Below are 18,494 nucleotides of genomic sequence, written 5' to 3' on the forward strand. Positions count from 1 at the left end.
AGTTAGGTTTAAAGCAACAAACCTACTTTGATATGTTTGAGGCAGCAAAACTAATTTCTAATGCAACAAAACTACTTTGTAAGGTTCAGGCAATAAAACTATTTTGTTGGTTTTTGGAAAGATTGTTCGGTTTAAAAGAACTACGTAACTTATTTCACATATAATAACCTACATTATTAAACAATAAACGTTGACTTCTTGTTTCACACAGGACACAAACACTGGTCTCCTGGTTGAAAGTCCTGTGTTTGACACGTCGACCCAACACAACCTTCTCCCTATGCACAAATTTGTGTGTCCAACACAACAAAAGATCCTAATTGACTTTTCATGGGGACTGTTTCTGTGGTGCTGCCAAGTAATTCGCTGTCGTGGTCATTTCACATATTACTGTGAGATCAGGGTGCCAGAGTATATTCTCCAAAGCTGAATTGAGACGTATACTGGCAATAAACATACAGCCCAAAGGACTTTATTCTACAATGATGACTTTGCAGACTGTCTAAGCACCGCCGGACATCAGAGGAGTATCTCATTATGTTGATGATAGAGGCCTCGGCCGGTCACGTCCTCCCAAACGGCGCCCTCGACCCTCAGATTGATCACCGTCTCCGGGCTCAGACGGTTCAGAGCCGCAGCAGAACCTGCTGTCTGCCGTTTGCTTAGACTAAAAAGCTGCTAAAAGCTGGGATCAATGGGGCGGGGGAATCAATCAGGATCATCCGTGTTTACACGACTCAGGAGGATTACCTCACTGTTACTGGAGTGGCCTCACAGGAATGACTGGCCATTAGAACAGTGGGACTAAACACTGCCCTGCTGTTTACATAAAAGGTAACGCGGGCCTGGCCTCGGCTCCGTGTGCCAGAGACAATTAGGCCCCCGATGCAGACCGTAATCCACCGCCGGGCGCGACTGTAATCAAATTCAAACATAGCTGGGCCCCCGAAAACAATGAGGCACGGGATTACAGCAAATGCATGTGGTGATAGAAATTGAATAAAGCTTAACACTGAGCATGTGTTACAGTGACCAAGACTCCAAGATTACAGCATCAGATAGATGTTTATTTTTAAAACGGTCTGTATTTTAGCCTTTTTCTATCAAGAAGTACAACTAAGAATTGAAACAAGTATGCAGGTATGTTATGGTTAATTTAGCACCTGTATCGTGTTTCATGAGGCAAGCGTCAGCTCACAGTAGAAAAAAGGGTAAGCTTTTATCAATCTGAGAAATAAAAGATTGTACTTTTTCTTACAGAGAAGTAACCAACATGTATATTAAAGGACATGTTCATATTTTTACAGAGAGTTCTGGTTAAAATACTCATACAGCCCTGTCTCCAGGGGAAAATGTTGGACTTTGTGCATTTTTACAAACCACGTTGAAAGTCGACATTTATCGAACGACTGTTATTGAAAGTTACGTGGTGTAACAATGAGTATAACAAGCATGACAAGACATCTATTGCACTTCCGTCTATCCTGGGTGAGGGATCCCTCCTATGTTGCTCTCTCTGAGGTTTCTTCCTTTTTCTCTCCCCTTTAAAGTGATTTCTGGGGGAGTTTTTTCTGTTCTGATGCGAGGGTCCAAAGAACAGAAGATGTTGGAGTGACGTGCGCTGAGGTTTGTGGCTGGTGAGGCACTGACACTACTTAAGTCACATTTACAAATATATGAACCCAATAGAGTAGCTTAAATCACCATTCAATTGGCAGCTTGCACATTGACTACTGGCTGTTTTTCATATCAGCATTATTTACACACACACACACACACACATATGTACGGTACATGTTTGATTCCACCGGGAGCGTTTCAGAAGCGGAGCGCTCGCGGGCACCACCCGCGAAAATCGTGAGATTCCGCGATAATCTGCGTAACAACCACGGATGTATAAAGAGAACAACAAACACATAAAAGGTTACTTTACCTGTCCGATGTTGAATTGCTGTTGATTTGTTCATATTTCCCTGTTTTTTGAGACATTTTAAAGCTTGGATATAGAATCTTACATTTTTGTGGTCAAAGTAAAATATAAGAAGAAGAGAAGTGTAGAAGAAGAGCAACGACAGAACAAGCATAAACCAGACCCGTGGGCTCTCACACGCCCTCTTCAGTGAGGCAGAGGTACTGTTTGCCCCTCTGTGCTTTTTCACTGCGGTTTCTGTCAGATCAGCAACACTAAATATGTTCTACATAGACGTGAAATACAGTACATATTCTATGTAAATAAATTACATATAATGAAAGTGTCTACAAATATTACAGTGGTGACAAACAATGAGAAAGCAAAAGGCTCAACCCAGTTTGTGAGGGATTACGCAATCTGAGGAGAGGAACATCTCGTCACTACCTCACCTCACCTGTCTCCTCTCCTCTGTTTGAACAGGACATGCGCTAATTCAGTGATTTTGATTATAAAAATGCTTGAAATGATTGGAATCATACAGAAATTACATTTATAGCACAGATCAGTAGAGAACTATTAATATTTATTTTATTTTAGCATTATTTGTTTTTTACTTGTCATGATGACAGGTGAGGCTCTGCCTCACGTCCCTGAGATGTTGTATGTTGTACATATTGTAAAGCCCTCTGAGGTTTGGACCATACAAATAAATTTAATTGAACAAGTGAGAAGTCCATTTAGAAGGTGAGACGGCTGGTTCGACGGGTTAAACAAACACAGGACTTTCACCCAGGAGACCGCTGGTCGTGTCCCGTGTGTAACCAAAAAGTAAATGGTGACTTTGATTGTTACAATGTGGTTTCTACAGTTGTTACGTTACCGTATTATTTTAACAGAAACCACGTTGTTTTTATCTGATCTCAACCAAGTACTTTTGTTGCCTAAACCTAACCATTGGTTTCACAACGTTAACCACGTGTCATTGTACGTTTCTGCAAGCTGACATTACACACATGTATGGATTTTTTACATATATTTGCGTATTTTTGGTTCAGAAAGGTCGAAATTCAACATATCCTGTTGTTTGCACAAACATATAATGCCATTTGTTTTTCTTCTGGCGACTGGGTTGGCACAACATGGCCATGAAGAGATCCCTTCTAGTGTGACTCTACTGTAAGTGATGGGGCACAAAAGTCTGAATGTGGTTTAAAGCTGATTTGAGGTTTTGGCTGAATGAGTGAGGCAAATCAAGTGTGTAACTTCAAAAGTTTCGTCTTTGTAGTGCAACATTACCTCTTTACCTCCAGGGTTCATTATGCTTGAAACTAACAGTGTTTGGTCGACATGTTGGATGGTGTCTGAAGGCAAAGAGTTTCGAATGGCCACACAATTAAAGGCTGGGTGAAAATGAGATGTCGTAAAGAGTGAGGGATCATTTACAGTAAATGGTCTTTCTCTGCTCAAAGACATTCATGGTGTTGCACTCTGTTGTACACATGACAGAGATAATTGTGTGATGATAAAAATTAAGAAAAAGGAAATTTTGAGAGAGAAGATCAAATCCTGCCTTCATGGTCTCAGCTCTGCACACCTGCGTAATGGCTGTCGTTGGATTATCTGTTTTGGAAAGTTAAAATATTGGACTTGTTTAAAAACATTGACTAGTCAGGAAAAGCTCAGGTGTTAATAATCACGTTAAACGAAGCCTTCTACTCAAGTGTCCCAGTCAGTCTTGAGAGTGTGACAGTGAATCTGAAGCAACTGTTGCTCATTGAACGTATTTACACCAGTACTTCTCCTTCAAAATCTATTTGGTTTCAGATAAAACACTGAACATTGAAAACATCTCTATAACCCGCAGGGTCCTATTGTTTCTCTGCAGGTTTTGGTTCCATATAGTGTTAACAACAACGCTGACTGGATGATTCATGTTTTTGCCCAACAGGCCATAAATGATCACTTTGCTCAAAGGGACACAGTAAAGACTCAAACCCGTAACCCTCCATCGCCTTGCTGCTATGATGAAAGAATCTCCACAAATAATTCTCTTTACCTTTACTCTCACTCTATAGTAACCAACTATAGTAAAGATGTGTTTTATTTTAATATCATGTCTGTATATGAATGAACGAGACAGGTGATTATATGACAACGACATAGACAAAATAAAACTTTGTATTAGTTAGGCATTCCTATATATTTGTGTGATTTGTGTGTCTGTTAGGCATCGTATAACCAAGCCAGAGATGATACTTCTTATAACAACGATAATGTTGAATACCATGAATCAATGGAGAAATCAGTTTAAATCACATTGTTGAGTTCGGGGAAACTCTTTCAGTGTTTTACTGGAGGACACTGTTACAGGTCACATGACTGTCGATGGGACACCAACTGCAAAAAGTGATGTCCAAAATAGTTATTCAGATGATTTTGAGGAGTAGCAGAAGGCTGAATCTTTTTGGGAGAAAGAAAGTAAAAAATAAATAAAGTGAAGCATTGTATGTTTAAAAAAAGTGCATTATTTCCAATTTATTTCTTCCAACAATCCAAAATCTGATCATCACAATGCCTCCTCTGCCACTGCACGCTGCTCAGAATACATCAAGCATGCACACAACAGCATGTGGACGTATCAGATGATAAGGTGGACTAAAGCCTATAAATACGGCTGCCTGAGTCTCTCGGTGAGCCAGTGTTTGAACTCCACCTGATGATCTCTGCTGGTCGAACCCCTCTGTCCTCCCCTCCTGCGTTTAACGTTTCATTTTTTCGGTTCAACTCTTCTTATATGGAAACAACCGTCGTCAGAAGAGTCTGTTTTTTTGTTTTGTTTTTCATGTGTGAGTTAATCGCGTCCTCGATCTATTAAAAAAACAAAAAAAACCGATGTCTCCCTGTGCGTAAAATGCCGCGCTCAGTGCGTCCTGGCGCGGACGACTCCTTGGAAAATGTGCGGTGTCAGTCGCGTTTCCTTCACGCCCCGCGGCTGCGGGTCGGTGCTGAGCAGGAGTGGCATCTCGGCGACAAAATCCGGACGAAAGAGCGTCCTTTAGAGCTCAGGCATGCATCGAGCAGTGAGATCATTGGCGTTATAAATATCCCCGTGCCAGCAGAACAGCTCCAGCTCCTGCAGCCGGGGTAATGCCCAGGAGCGCTGCACGCGTGTGTGTGTGCGTGCACACGGTTTTGTGGTGCCCCGGACCAAAGAAAAATGCTAGAAGTGGCCTAGCGAGTGTCTCCTTTTTGAAAGAATGAATGTTCCTCTTTACCTTCTGACCGTCGCTCACTTGATTTGCGCCGCCGGAGCAGAGCGCGTCTCTCTGGAGCGCCAACTTCTGGAGGGGGGGATCCGTTCGGGACGCAGGACGTGCAGGCTCTACTGCAGGGTTGGCATCGGCTTCCATCTCCAGATTCATCCCGACGGCAGAGTCAACGGCAGCCATGAGCCCAACCAGCTGAGTAAGTCTCACAGCGCACGGATAGCAGCACAACTCCTAAATTATACACGTACTCTGACGCGCAGATGAATCCGGCGCGTCTCGCCGAGAATGCGCACTTTGAGCTGTGTTCGCTCTTAATTGATCTTCTCGGTGTTTAGCAGTTGCAGCTATCTTAGATGTTTTAACTGTACTGATTTACACAGGAAGAGCGTTGAGGACCGCGCGCCTAAACTTAGTCCGCCTGACCCCGGTGAGGTATCTGGTCCACGGGCCTTGTTTATGTCGGCAGGTAGACTATTTGTGGAAGTGACAGGTGCAGCAGTGAGACAGGATGTGTTTGGACAATCAGCACCACTGTCATCACAGCGAGGCAAAAAATAGCCACCTTACAAACCACACTATTATCTATTATCGTCTATTATTTAATATGTTGTCACCTTCAAAACTAGTACAATATATCGGTCGTTTTACATGCAAATTCAATGATTTGACCTTTTTCTTTCTTTTATATGGAAAAAGTCACAAATAAAAGGGAATAATAAGTTGTTATACAAGTACTATATTGTGGTCTGTGTGCATATATTTTCAGCTAATACATTGATTTTCTTTGCAGTGTAGAAGGCTGATAGGCTGTATAAGGTTATAGTGTCCAGAGTGATTTAATGTGTTAATCAGGGTCCATTCATTTAAGCAGCAAAAACTTAAGGTTTTGGGATTTTTTAGGCTGTTACTGCACGGTATAGACAGTTCATTGTATCATATGTTTTGTTTATATATTATTATATGTGGATGATTATCACGATATATATTTAATAAGAATAATAATGGTGTTTTTTGTGACCAACATTGTATTGGTTTTGCTTTTTCCCCCCTTTCGCATTCATTGCGGAAGTTTGAAGTCAAGTAACTAAAACATTGCGTCGACATAACACATCTATTCACTGAGGTAATCACATATGTATTATCAATGAACATTTGCATTCACATAGTGACATGAAATACAAAATCAAATGGTGTTGTTTACAGTTTTAAGCGTTTTCTCTTCAAAAAGAAAGTTTGAAGATCAAACAGGATTTATTACATACGATTATTTAGTTTGAGTGTCAATCACATATGTACAGTAAATACGACACGTCTTGTTGGCCGTCTACTTTGGAGCATGCGCAACAGAGACTACTGGCAACAAAGTGGCTTAACGTCCGGTTAGCCCTATATGCTAACTTGAATTTGGATAAAGATAAATCAATCGTTTGGTTCTTCTCGGCTTTACAAATGTTATCGGAGCCGGATAGATCAAATTCTGATAGAGGAACAAGTCATTTTGCGGGAATCAGAACAATATATCCACAGTGCTGCAACAGAGTAGCGTTACATTAATCTGTGGCGGAGGCATGTAGAGGAAAACAGATTCAAAAATAACTTTATCAAAAATAAATGTCATGAATTCATCGCCGTTACCGTGGAAGATTTTATCATGAAAAGATGTTTTATCGACCGGCTTTATTCTGATAGCGGAAAAAAATCAACATATAATAATGTTTGTAGATAAACACACAAAAGCAATATCTGCCTATATATATATATATATATATATATATATATATATATATACATTTATATGTATATATAAATGTATATATAAATGTATGGGCCAATTTATATATTGGCCCATAATTTATATATTGGCCCATAATTATTGACCAATACCTCGAGTGAAAAGTGAGGAAAATTAAAATATAACTTGTGAATAAGAGAGAGAAAACAGAGAAATGTGAGTGTAGCGAGATCATTTCCTCTTGTATGAAATACAAATGAATCAGTTTTGAGATTTCTTTTACAACAAGTGATAAATAATATATGATTTCACAAGAGTCTCCATTTGAAAACATTATCTCTCAACTCAAACAGAAAATAAGACAAACACTCAAAACTGCTCCACAAACTCAGATGTGAATATTATTCAGCAAACACCACCTTTGGGCTGCATCCATAAGACGTATTATGAGCACCAGTTGTGACTGCAAACATTTATGTAAAACTTATACGTATATGACGTTAAATCCAGAAGTTTTCAAATCCCAAAGCTCCGACCGCCCCATATGTGAGTCCTGTGTCCTTTAGGCCAGAAGTCATGAATCGGATTCTCCATTTTTTTTCTGCACCATCAGGTCCCTCGTCGCTCCTCCTCCTCCTCCTCCTCCTCCGCCGACGAAACAGCCGAAAGCTCCCCGTGAAAGTGCACTTGTGCCTCCATTTCACGGTCCCCTTTAGAAGACTTGTCAGGTTACATGGATTTCAACACGACAGCCATGTGGCTTTGACAGCGCTGGAGACGAGCAGGAGACGGCAGGGCATCTTAGATCTGTAACATGAAGATCTGTTTAACCATCACGCTGCATTACATTTCATATCGCAGAATACCTCGGACAGTTACGACACGTACTTTAACTGCTGAGACATTATTCATCTGGGAAAACACTTGACTGGGATTCTTAACTGATCTTACAGCTGTATAGCAGTCAGACGGATGTATCGGTTTGACAATATTGTGTCAATAATCCAGTCTGTGTTGTGGTCGTTCCTTTGAACCAGTGCATGGATATAATGTATAACAACAACAACAACAACAACAACAGACTATGCTTGTCGATAGTCTGGTTTAAGTGGACAGGTTCACACAAAGGCCCAAACGTTGGAAAAATAACCTACTGTTGAGCATTTTTTGGGATCCGAACTCACTTTACAGTTTCAAGAATTATGTTTATAGAAAAAGTAAAAAGAAAAAGTTCTGATGCCCAGATTATATTTGTATCATCACGAAAGACAAAATGTTTGTACTGGACACATGATGAAAACAAAAAAACAACACAAAACTACTAAATATCACGGTTTGGCTTAAAATGAACACAGAATTGAAACAAAGTACTTCACTTCACGCGGGACGTGAACAGCGTTCCCCTGTGTTTTTCCAGGAATTTGTCATATTATGTCAAAAGCAAACGTTTGCCACGACAAAAATGCGTTTACCCCGAAGCGTAATTCACAATGCAGTTTCGTTGTAAGGGAACATACATTTTTAGGAGACCGGGCTGTGGTGATCCTGCCTCTGTGAACTCCAGACCGCCACTGTTCGTCCCACAAGCTGCGTCAAGTCCACCGCATGATCCGTGTGTGCTGTCAGACGACATTAACAGAATAAAATGCATGTTAAAGTCTTATTTTTTATACATTCGCTTAATGACAGATGTTAGAACCATGGAGACTTTTGTTTATTCACTGCAGGTATTCATTTAAATCCAGTGACAAGTGGGACTTCAGTCTCTCTCTGTTAAAAACACCCTATGAAGTGTTGTGGCGGCAAATCATCTGACGTCAAAATCCGAGAAGAGATGAGGAGTTTTGTTTTGAAAAAAAAATTGAGTTGTGTTGGTTTTAAAAAGTTGACTTTTCCTTAAACTCTCATTACAGCTGCAGTGCTTCACTTTGGTTTGTATTTGACATATACTGATTAAAATATGACGACCAAAAACAATTTTTTTTTTGTTAATCGGAATTCCCTCTGGCTGCCAGAAAAGTTTGACAGAAAACGACATTCCTCATTGAAGTGGATGAGAGTTATTCAGGCAGCGGAGGAGCGACGAGATGCAGGAAAACGACAAGAGGAGTAAAAATGACACCCTGTCGTCCGTCAATCATCAGAACGTGTTGTTTGTCCTCCCAGGTGTCCTGGAGCTCTTTGCTGTTTCTCAGGGGGTCATCGGCATCAAAGGGGTCTACAGTAACAGATTCCTGGCCATGAATAAAAGAGGACGGCTCCACGCAACCGTGAGTATCCCGCACGCCTCGCAAACTCTGAAACCCACTCTCAGCACATTCATACTGCTGACTGTGCAGGTCTGCACATGCTATTTTCAAGTGACACTTGATTGCAAATGTTGTTGTCCAATCATATAGAAGAAATAGATCTTCAATTGTTAAATGTTGGGTTTAAAGATGCACTATTTGGTGGTTTGTCCAGACCTCTATCAGACTCATTGTTCACCTGCCAGCAGTAGTGGAAAGTAACTAAGTATATTTACTCAAGTACTGTACTTAAAGTTACTTCAAGGAACATTTAACTGGTCCTGAAACAGTCTCAGTTTAGTCCTGATCCTCTATGTGACCTCCATCAGTAAAAAGACCATCAGAGAGAAGGTGGTCTGTTCCTATAGAGTTATTCTTAATGCTCGTCATCGGTTCCCCCGGGTCGGATTCTGGTGAAATCAGATGACATCATGCAGGTTCACCAGAAACTCCTTCAGCTCCAGCGGGGCCTCCAGCAGAGTCCGGTCCACCGTGGACAGACCCAGATCCTCCAGCAGAGGCCGGTCCACCGAGGACAGACCCAGATCCTCCAGCAGAGACCGGTCCACCGAGGACAGACCCAGATCCTCCAGCAGAGACCGGTCCACCGTGGACAGACCCAGATCCTCCAGGAGAGACCGGTCCACCGTGGACAGACCCAGATCCTCCAGCAGAGACCAGTCCACCGTGGACAGACCCAGATCCTCCAGGAGAGACTGGTCCACCGTGGACAGACCCAGATCCTCCAGCAGAGGCCAGTCCACCGTGGACAGACCCAGATCCTCCAGGAGAGACCGGTCCACCGTGGACAGACCCAGATTATCCAGCAGAGACCGGTCCACCGTGGACAGACCCAGATCCAACTTCACCTGCAGCCTTGGACCTGCAGTCAGAGCTCCGGAGGGAGGAGGAGAGCTCAGCTCCCGGAAGCAGCAGCCTCCTCCTCCTCCTCCTCCAGGACCAGAGCTTGCTGGACCCGCTGGAGGAAAGGGAGGCAACAGGAGAAATAAGAGGTTTTCTAAAGGGACTCTGGTGCTCGGAAACACTACTGCTTTTGTCCACAGGAACCGCCAGAATCAACACAAAATGAAAGTTCCTTGTAGTAGCTTTAAATACAATTTGGAGGCTTGTAATTTTATTTGCATATTTCCATATTCTGCTTCAACTTGACTACATTTTTTAGGCAAATACTGTACTTTTTACTTTGCTACATATATCTAAAAATGTAAGTTACTTTGCAGATTCAGATTGTTAATGCAAAATATGACCTACGAATGATTTTTATAGATAAGATAAGACTTTATTGATCCCCAGGGGGATGTTTAAAAGTAAATAAAGTTATCTCAACCTTTACCAGAAACAATATTAAAGGGATAAACAGATTAATGCATTAATAATAATATAATTCTACATAATGACATCTATATACTTTTGATACTCACCTGTGCATGTTGATGCTAACACTTTTGTAGTTTTACTTTATTTAACCTCCCAGCTGCCTGCTGGTTGCTAATCTTGTCTGCTGTTTGGAGCAAATGCTGTACAGTGATAATGTACATTAGTAATTATAGTAGAAGTGTACAGTTGGTTTGTCAGGGATCGTTGGAGTTGATGAGAGTGCTGAGAATGAATTAGTCAATATGCTGTAAAACCAAAACAATTAGCTAAAAGAGGCTAAAGGGCTCCATAAAGCTGCTAAGTCTAGTGATGTTCATTGTCAATACAAAAAAGATATTGATTATTAGAGTGCATCTCTCTGAACTATCTTTTTATAAATGAAAGTACACATGTCGATAATAGCAGACTCTCTTCTTCAGTCTCTCCATTACAGGAAGTCATTCATGGTGTTTCACTCATATGAAAAGTGACGAATAAGGAAAGCTTGAGAGAGGAGCTTCAATCATGTGTCAGTTTTGGAAAACCATTGGACGCATCCCGCCGGAAATCCAACATGCAACACTTTGTTTGAATCCTACTGACGACTTTATTGGCTTTTCTGAGCTTCCAGCTGTATCCTGTGGTCAGATTATATTTGTTGTACATGCTGCTCTCAAAGATCAAGAATGGATTTCCTTGCTCAAAGTACCATGTTGTTTACTTCTGATTTTGATGAAACATTCCTTGAGTCCACACCTGGATCTGCATCTCATTTGCAGATGATATGATGCTCTTCTCTCCTGCAGTCCAACTTCTTTTGGCTGTATTTTTTCCATCAAAACGTTGCCCAGTGCAGCTAAATTTGTCTTATGTATTAGTTTGTGCAACTTTGCATCTGTGCATGCGTAACAAAAAAAAAAAAATCCACCAAATCTGACATCAGCATGTAACGGGCATACTGCTGTTATCTTTAGCCACAGTTTTCGAAGACTTTCAAATCCCCCCAAACACACAGTAAGCCCAAATCTGCCCACAGCAGCTTGGCCTCGCCCGTAAGCAGGCGGGCTGGGGGCCAGCCAGCCGGCAGCCGGCCGCTCCGAACGAGTCGTCTGTGGGAGCCTTGGCAGGCGAATAGATAGAAGCGGCTCCCCATTAGCATGTGTTAATGGGAAGAGCAGATTAAGTCCTGTCTGGGACGGCTGATAATATACAGAGTAGTGAGCCACAAAGTGAAGATCAATATGTTGAGTAAATAATCAGCCCGGGCAAGCAGCAGAGCCGGAGAGTCTGTGAGCTGCTGCACGCTCAGCAACGGGGATTTTATTGACCTCAGCTCCCCGGTATTGTTTCATGAAACCCCGTCAGCGGGGAGCGATGTGGCGTCTCTCTCCTCAAAAGTGCGTTCTCAGTCACAGCTTTCTCTAATGCGACTGTGAGTCGTCCGGCAGCAGATTCAGTTGTCACTCCAGCTTATATAAAGGAGGAAATTACAAACTTTCTCGGGGTCAGAGCACATCCCAAACGAGATTTAAATAAGAACTGAAACTGGGCAGACTGCGGGGGGGGGGGGGGGGGGGGGATTGCCTCAAACTAAAACCTGATCATTGTTTTGGTTCTGCTGAGCAATAAATAAGATCAGCACTGGTGGAGCTGCCTTGCTCAAGGGCATGTCAGCATGGATGGATAGAGTCTGTGTTGAGTTGTCTCTGGTCTGTGATTGTTGCTCGATTACTAGATCTTTCTTGGTTGAATGAGTTTTTCTCTGTGAGAACTAATACCCCGTTTGCTGAGGATCACTGGTTTAAAGCTCGGCATTAAGTTTGCATAAAAAAGAATTAAAGAAATGAATGTTGATTGTTCCATTTAACACAAACTCTAAAAGCTGATAGCAGACTTTTAGACATTTTAAAACTATTATATAAAATGCTTTATGTGCAGTAAATTAAAGTTTGATGTTTTAATCGGGGCTCTTTTTCTTTGCAGCTTTGATACTCACTGTAGAAACCGCGCGCTCTGAGAGACTGGCTCTCTGGCTCCAACCGTTGCAGTCGGAGCTTATTTTTTGCCTCCGGAGCAGCTCTGCCTCGGGGAAATATTTGTATAACTAAAACTCCAATCTGTGTCTACAGCTGCACTGTGCTATTTAACCGCCGTGATGATTTGGGGTGGATGTAAACCTCGGGGGGCCACGGTCGGGCTCTGGGCCTCACGTCTGGGGTGTCAGGTGACACCCTGACCCTTATCTTGTTGCATCGTCTGTCATATCTAATATTCAGATGTTTTCACAGTGGCAATTTATTGGCTGAGTAACGGGGCGAGGAGACAGATGCACATTGCTCTGTCCGACCTGCTCAGCAGGCCATCGCAAACATAATCTTTAGAAAGGGGAAAGGGGAAAGGGTTACCTGCATTTGTTGAACAAACAAAGAGTGAAAGACAGAAATGCAACCACTTGATTGAACTTGTGCTTTTTTATTTATTTTATTTATATGATATGTCTGAACTACAGTTTCTTTCGTACCTGTGATCTATTTACACTAAACAGAAGTGTTTCCAGTATAAAGATCCTACCAGACTTTAGCGTTAATCTGTTCACCGTTAGCATTTTTTGGTTTTGAGTGGCATATCTCAACAAACATTTGACAGATTGCCATTTAAGCAGACATTCATGGTCTCCAGAGGATGACTCCTACTGACTCCACCAGCAGGTCTAAATTGCCACTAATCTCAAAATCTACTTGATGCATTGCCACACGATTTGGTGCAGACATTCATGGTTCCAAGATATTGCTTCTTAATGACAATTTAATCATCCCCTGACTTTTCCTCTGGTGCCACCAGCAGGTCAAACGTCTCCACAACTAATGTATGGATTGCATCAAAAGTTGGTTCAGACATTCATGTAATGAAATATGATCACCTGATGAGCGCCACCATCAGTCAAAATTAAATTTGACCAATATTTTGGTGTCTGACCAAATGTCACCAAATCTAATTTTTCTCGTAAATTCAGATTTTTTTCTAGGAATATTTCCATCCTCCTTCCAGCATCCTCCTTTTTTACATACAGTTGCTCTAAGTCAGTCACGTATTTTGCCTGTTAAGAAAAGGGAATGTTAAATCTGTCTTATCTTTGACCATTTTTTCAAGAATATAATTACAAACCCAGTCTCTAAAGTTTGTAATATCAGAGTAAAGTTAAACGATGGCTCTAGTTCAGTCTTAGATTTTAGTGGGATTGCAAATAATAAAGAACCTTATCCATCTGTCAGCAGTAGTAAGAATATAAAAGGACACATTTGTGAAGTTATATTATTTGAGAAGATGAAATCTGTAACTTTCCACCTCTGCCCTAAGCACAGCTTACCCGAGGATCATGGGAAAGGTCCCTTTAAAAGAGTGTGACCAATCCAGCAGGGCAAGAGCCAGGTTAAACAGCTGTCCAAGCATTATGATTTTAACAATAAGATCTTTGGAATCTGGCCGCAGCCATTAAATCCTATGAAACACAGCAGGAGCCAAAGCTTTTCCCTGGTATGTGTGTGTTTGTGTGTGAGAGTACATTCATTCATGCTCCAGTGGATTTGTTTCCAGATGTGTGATTCCCTGACTGGTACCAGAGCCGGTATGTTGCTCAAATGCAGCGTTCTGTTAAATCACTGCAATCCACCCATAGCAGTGACTCGGGAGTTCTGTTCAACTTTCTAATCATCTTTAAAAAAAAAAAAAAAAAGCCAAGAGGAACAGTCGGTCACTTTGAATAACTTAAAGGTTTGTGCTATTCTGCCGCGCTCTCTTGTGACTGGCATGTTTACCAAACGCTGTAATGGCATCATTTTCTGCTATGCTGCACTCTTCAGCAAAGCAGAACAGTTTGTTTTATTTCAGAATGGCAGGAGGTTATGCAAGGAAGTCGTACTGCGGCGAGAAAAGCAGGCATCCCTCGGTACATGTCAGAGTTTCCCACCCTGAGATATTTATAGGCACCAAACAGGAACATTCAATGAATATCTGCATCGTCGTTTCTTAAAGTGTGGTGCAGCAGAGTGTTGTCTTTACATTTTTACTAAGCATGTTATAGTAGGACACAGTGTGAGGACTTTTGGTTTGGTGCACAACTTATTTTAGTTTGGTAGGTTTTGTTCAACCTGTGACCCAAATAATTTCAAGCTGATTACAGTTTAGACCACCAGAATTGATGTGGGCAGTATCTGGATCCTTAAGATTATTATCTCTGATGCATTAATGTACAATCAGCATTTTAAACCAGCCTGTATCGCCAAAATATAGCTAGCATTGTCGGCACTGACCAAGCTAACGGGAAGCCAATTGCTGAAAGAGCAGCTCAGTTGCCAAAAAACTAAAATGTTGGCATTGCACATTTCTGCAAACCACAAGATCTGTTAAACGACGATGTTTCTGAACCCAAAATATGTTTTATAAATACGTTTCATATCAGCCTCGTATCACGCTTGCATGAACACACAGCGCAACGCGGTTAACGTTGTGAAGTGTTTGTTTAGGTTTAAACAACAAAGCTACTTGGTTAAGGTTAGAAAAAAAAAGATTGTGTTAAGATAACAACGTACTACCGTGAATAAAAAACAACCGACCTTAGTGGACTTTCTTACGTAACGTTACGTAACAAGCGCAAAGTCAACTTTAGCTATTGGTTTCACACGGGACATGAACAGCGGCCTCCTGGGTTAAAGTCCTCTGTTTTTTTCACCCATCGACCCCAATCTGCCCTTAATGGACTTTCTCGCTAACACGTAGCTTTCAATAACTGTCATTATATACGATACGTCGCTTGCCGAACCAAATACAAAAACCTGGCAACTGGGCTGGAAAATATTCTCCCATATCAGCCCCTGTTTGACATCTTTTATGTTTCTGAGTAAAATAAAAGCGACACAACCCGAAAAGAAACCATAATGTTGCGTTGCATCTCCGTAATAACAATATTCCTCCTCATAGCATCGCCTGAGTGATACCTGATTTATTTATCTAATTGACAAAATGTTGTCGGTTGCTTTTGTAGCAAACAACGTGATCAGTTTGTCTTCAATTAGAAGTTCTTCTTGGATGAAGCTGATACACCGGCTATAATGAGTTTTTTGACGAGTACAAAGGAAGCTCTGCTGCTGTCAGTCAAAGCATCTCTGAGATAAGGAAAGTCCCCCTCTGCACATAAAAGACAAATCTCCTGTGTTATTCGAGTGGTGTCAGTTTTACAGCAGCTAACGATCAGATCACAATCAGACGGCATTGTTTAAATTATGTTATGTGCAATTACAGGTTGAGATAATAGAGAGTTTGACGTTTTCCCGCTCTGAATTCTGATGTATAGTCTTACAAAAATGATCTAACTTTATGTGATTACAAATTCAAGAACTTTCGTTTTTTCCCTGGCCATTACATGCAGCAACCGGTTCTTTCCGCTCTCTTTTTGTTGCCCTCTCTGATCAGCTATTGTGTATGGAAAACAATATTTGGCTGTTTTGCACAATTTTCAATTATATTAAATGCAAAAAAAAAATCATGCAGATGCGATAAAACCCACACTTTCACTTGTATTAATTGTAATTTTAAGAGAAACAAATGACATACCTTTACTGACAATGTGTTCTCCTTTTGTCAGAGGAAGCAAACACATCTTAAGGACGGTTTATTTCTCACAGTAGCAGATCTCTCGTGCCCTAAATGAAATGTAATCAGTGTGGAGAATCTGGCAAAGCTTGATGGTGGGAGCTTTCTTCAAAAGAAATACGGAGCCGTTACTTTTTCTTTCCCCCAATTTAGAGACAATTATCTTAGCAGCAGCTAACAGGGGAGACACAGTCTTAGGTTTCATGGTAGCATGCGAGCAGAGTCCCCACATGTTGTGCATGTGGACAGATCCAGTGTCATGTTCTCAGAAGTGGAACATGTGGAACAATTTACAAATTTAGCAGGTTTTAAGGTTTGTTAATCGAATATGAATAAAAAATCAAATTGATCAAAACCAATGAAGTACAGATTTCCGACTGAGATCCATTCTTTCTACTCCTTAATCAATATCACTGACAATATCTCTCTCAATATGCTCAATATTACTTTTGTATTTTAGTTTTCATAAGGCACCGGTGTTAGTATCACTTCTTATATATTTTTACTCTTGTATGTACTTTGTTGTTGTATTTTACTTTTTCTATTTCAGTTGATTTATTTACCTTACTTTTATTGCTATTGTCTTTTATTTTGCAATAGTGTCAGTATTATTTCTTTAACACTTAATAATTGTTTTTCTATTGTTGTGTTTCATTTTTATTCTTTTGTTTTTTGTTATTCTTCTGTTGTCATCTTTAATGAAACTCTGGCACAAGAATTTCCTATGGGATTTTTCCTATCTTATTTTATTAGATTAAAGTCCAGCGGTAACACCTGTATATTTCCCTTCTTCTGCAGGAATGGTTCACAGACGACTGTAAGTTCAGGGAACGTTTCCAGGAGAACAGCTACAACACGTACGCCTCGGTGATCCACAGGAACCACAGGACCGGTCGCGACTGGTTCGTGGCCCTCAACAAGAGAGGGAAGGCCAAAATGGGTTCCAGCCCGCGAGTCAAACCCCAGCACGTCTCCACTCACTTCCTGCCCAGGGTCAGCCTGCACGACAGCAGCGAGCGAGGCTTCACCATCACAGACAGGAGCAAAGAGAGGAGGAAAGCCCCGCCGCCGCCTCTGCCGGCCAATCCTCCTCTGGCAAAGGCCGTCCAAACAGGGCCGAGACGAACGCAGGTCAAGTACTGGCCCAAGTACCGGTTTGGATAGATGTCAAAAGGATGGGGTACAAAGTTCATAGACGCTGGACATACAAGTGATGGACGTGCCCCAAAAAACGTGTTCGCGTATGACATTCAAAGCATTCCCGGGATCTATGTGTGAAAAACCTCAAAGGGCTGCCAGGTTCTATTGAGCTTCTCTCTGCTGAAGCTGTGATCGTAGTTGGGAGTTTCCACTTGAGTTGAGGATGCTCTGTCCTGTTTTATGTTTTCTTTTTGTGCACATGAACATTTTCTTTAAAATCAGCCAAAGCTGAAATCCATAACTTATTCCGATTCTAGGTGAGAAATTCTTGAAATAATTTCTGAATTATTTATCAAAGAGGGAACAGTCGTCCCCGTTGTTTTCCCATCTTATTTTCTACTGAAATGTCCTCAGCTGACTTTGTAACGTCCTCCATTGGTAAGGAACTGTAGACAAATTATTTTGAGGTAAATGCGGACTAGAAAAGGGGAGGGGTTGTATATCATAATAAATGTGCTTTTTTGTATTGTATTTTGTTTTTTAGTAGCTAATACAGACTTTTCTTGCTACCTCAGGACGTACAGAAGATATTGATATTGCTTTAGATGCGTTCCCATTTTTAGAAAGTGAAGAAAAAAATGATACAGTGCCTAAAAGGTTGAAATTATGCACCACAGTAGAATGGGATGACTCAGATTAATGTTGTGTGCATCAGCTCTGGTTTGAACAGATTTATTAATTCACTTTATTTCATTATATAGCACAAGAAAAGTAGCTCAGTCTAAAATAAGACAATTTAAATCACTGATATGAATAGCTGAAATGTTTAAATACATACTGTATAAAATGAGGAGGAAACTACAAAAAAGAATTGTTAACTTGCACAACGTCATTGGCATTGTCATCCAGAAAGGTAACAAGTCACATTTCAAAGCGATGGCAGCACATTCTGTAGACACTGAGTCCAACAATCTCTTAACATCTGACAACACTCCACCAAGAAGATGGCAAAAATATGATTAGTTAAACAAAAAATAGGTTATGGATTTCAGCCTTAAACACTGAAAAATAATTAAATTCAGACGTGAAAAGCTCTCACACCTGGCTTAGAAAGTGCTTCAAACAAT

The 18,494-nt window shown here is 41.1% G+C and overlaps 1 protein-coding gene across 1 annotated transcript; it reads left to right on the top strand.

The window, feature by feature from the left end:
- Window positions 1–5,169: 5,169 nt before the first annotated feature.
- fgf5 (fibroblast growth factor 5) lies at window positions 5,170–17,391 on the top strand. Its single transcript, XM_068721133.1, has 3 exons — window positions 5,170–5,377; window positions 9,080–9,183; window positions 17,026–17,391. The coding sequence occupies exons 1-3, from the start codon at window positions 5,170–5,172 to the stop codon at window positions 17,389–17,391; spliced, it is 678 nt and encodes a 225-aa protein (XP_068577234.1).
- The last annotated feature ends 1,103 nt before the right edge of the window (window positions 17,392–18,494 follow it).

The sequence above is a fragment of the Cebidichthys violaceus genome, unplaced genomic scaffold (genome assembly GCF_023349555.1).
Source record: "Cebidichthys violaceus isolate CVI_PGR_0920_01 unplaced genomic scaffold, fCebVio1.0.p SCAF_26, whole genome shotgun sequence".
NCBI lineage: Eukaryota > Metazoa > Chordata > Actinopteri > Perciformes > Stichaeidae > Cebidichthys > Cebidichthys violaceus.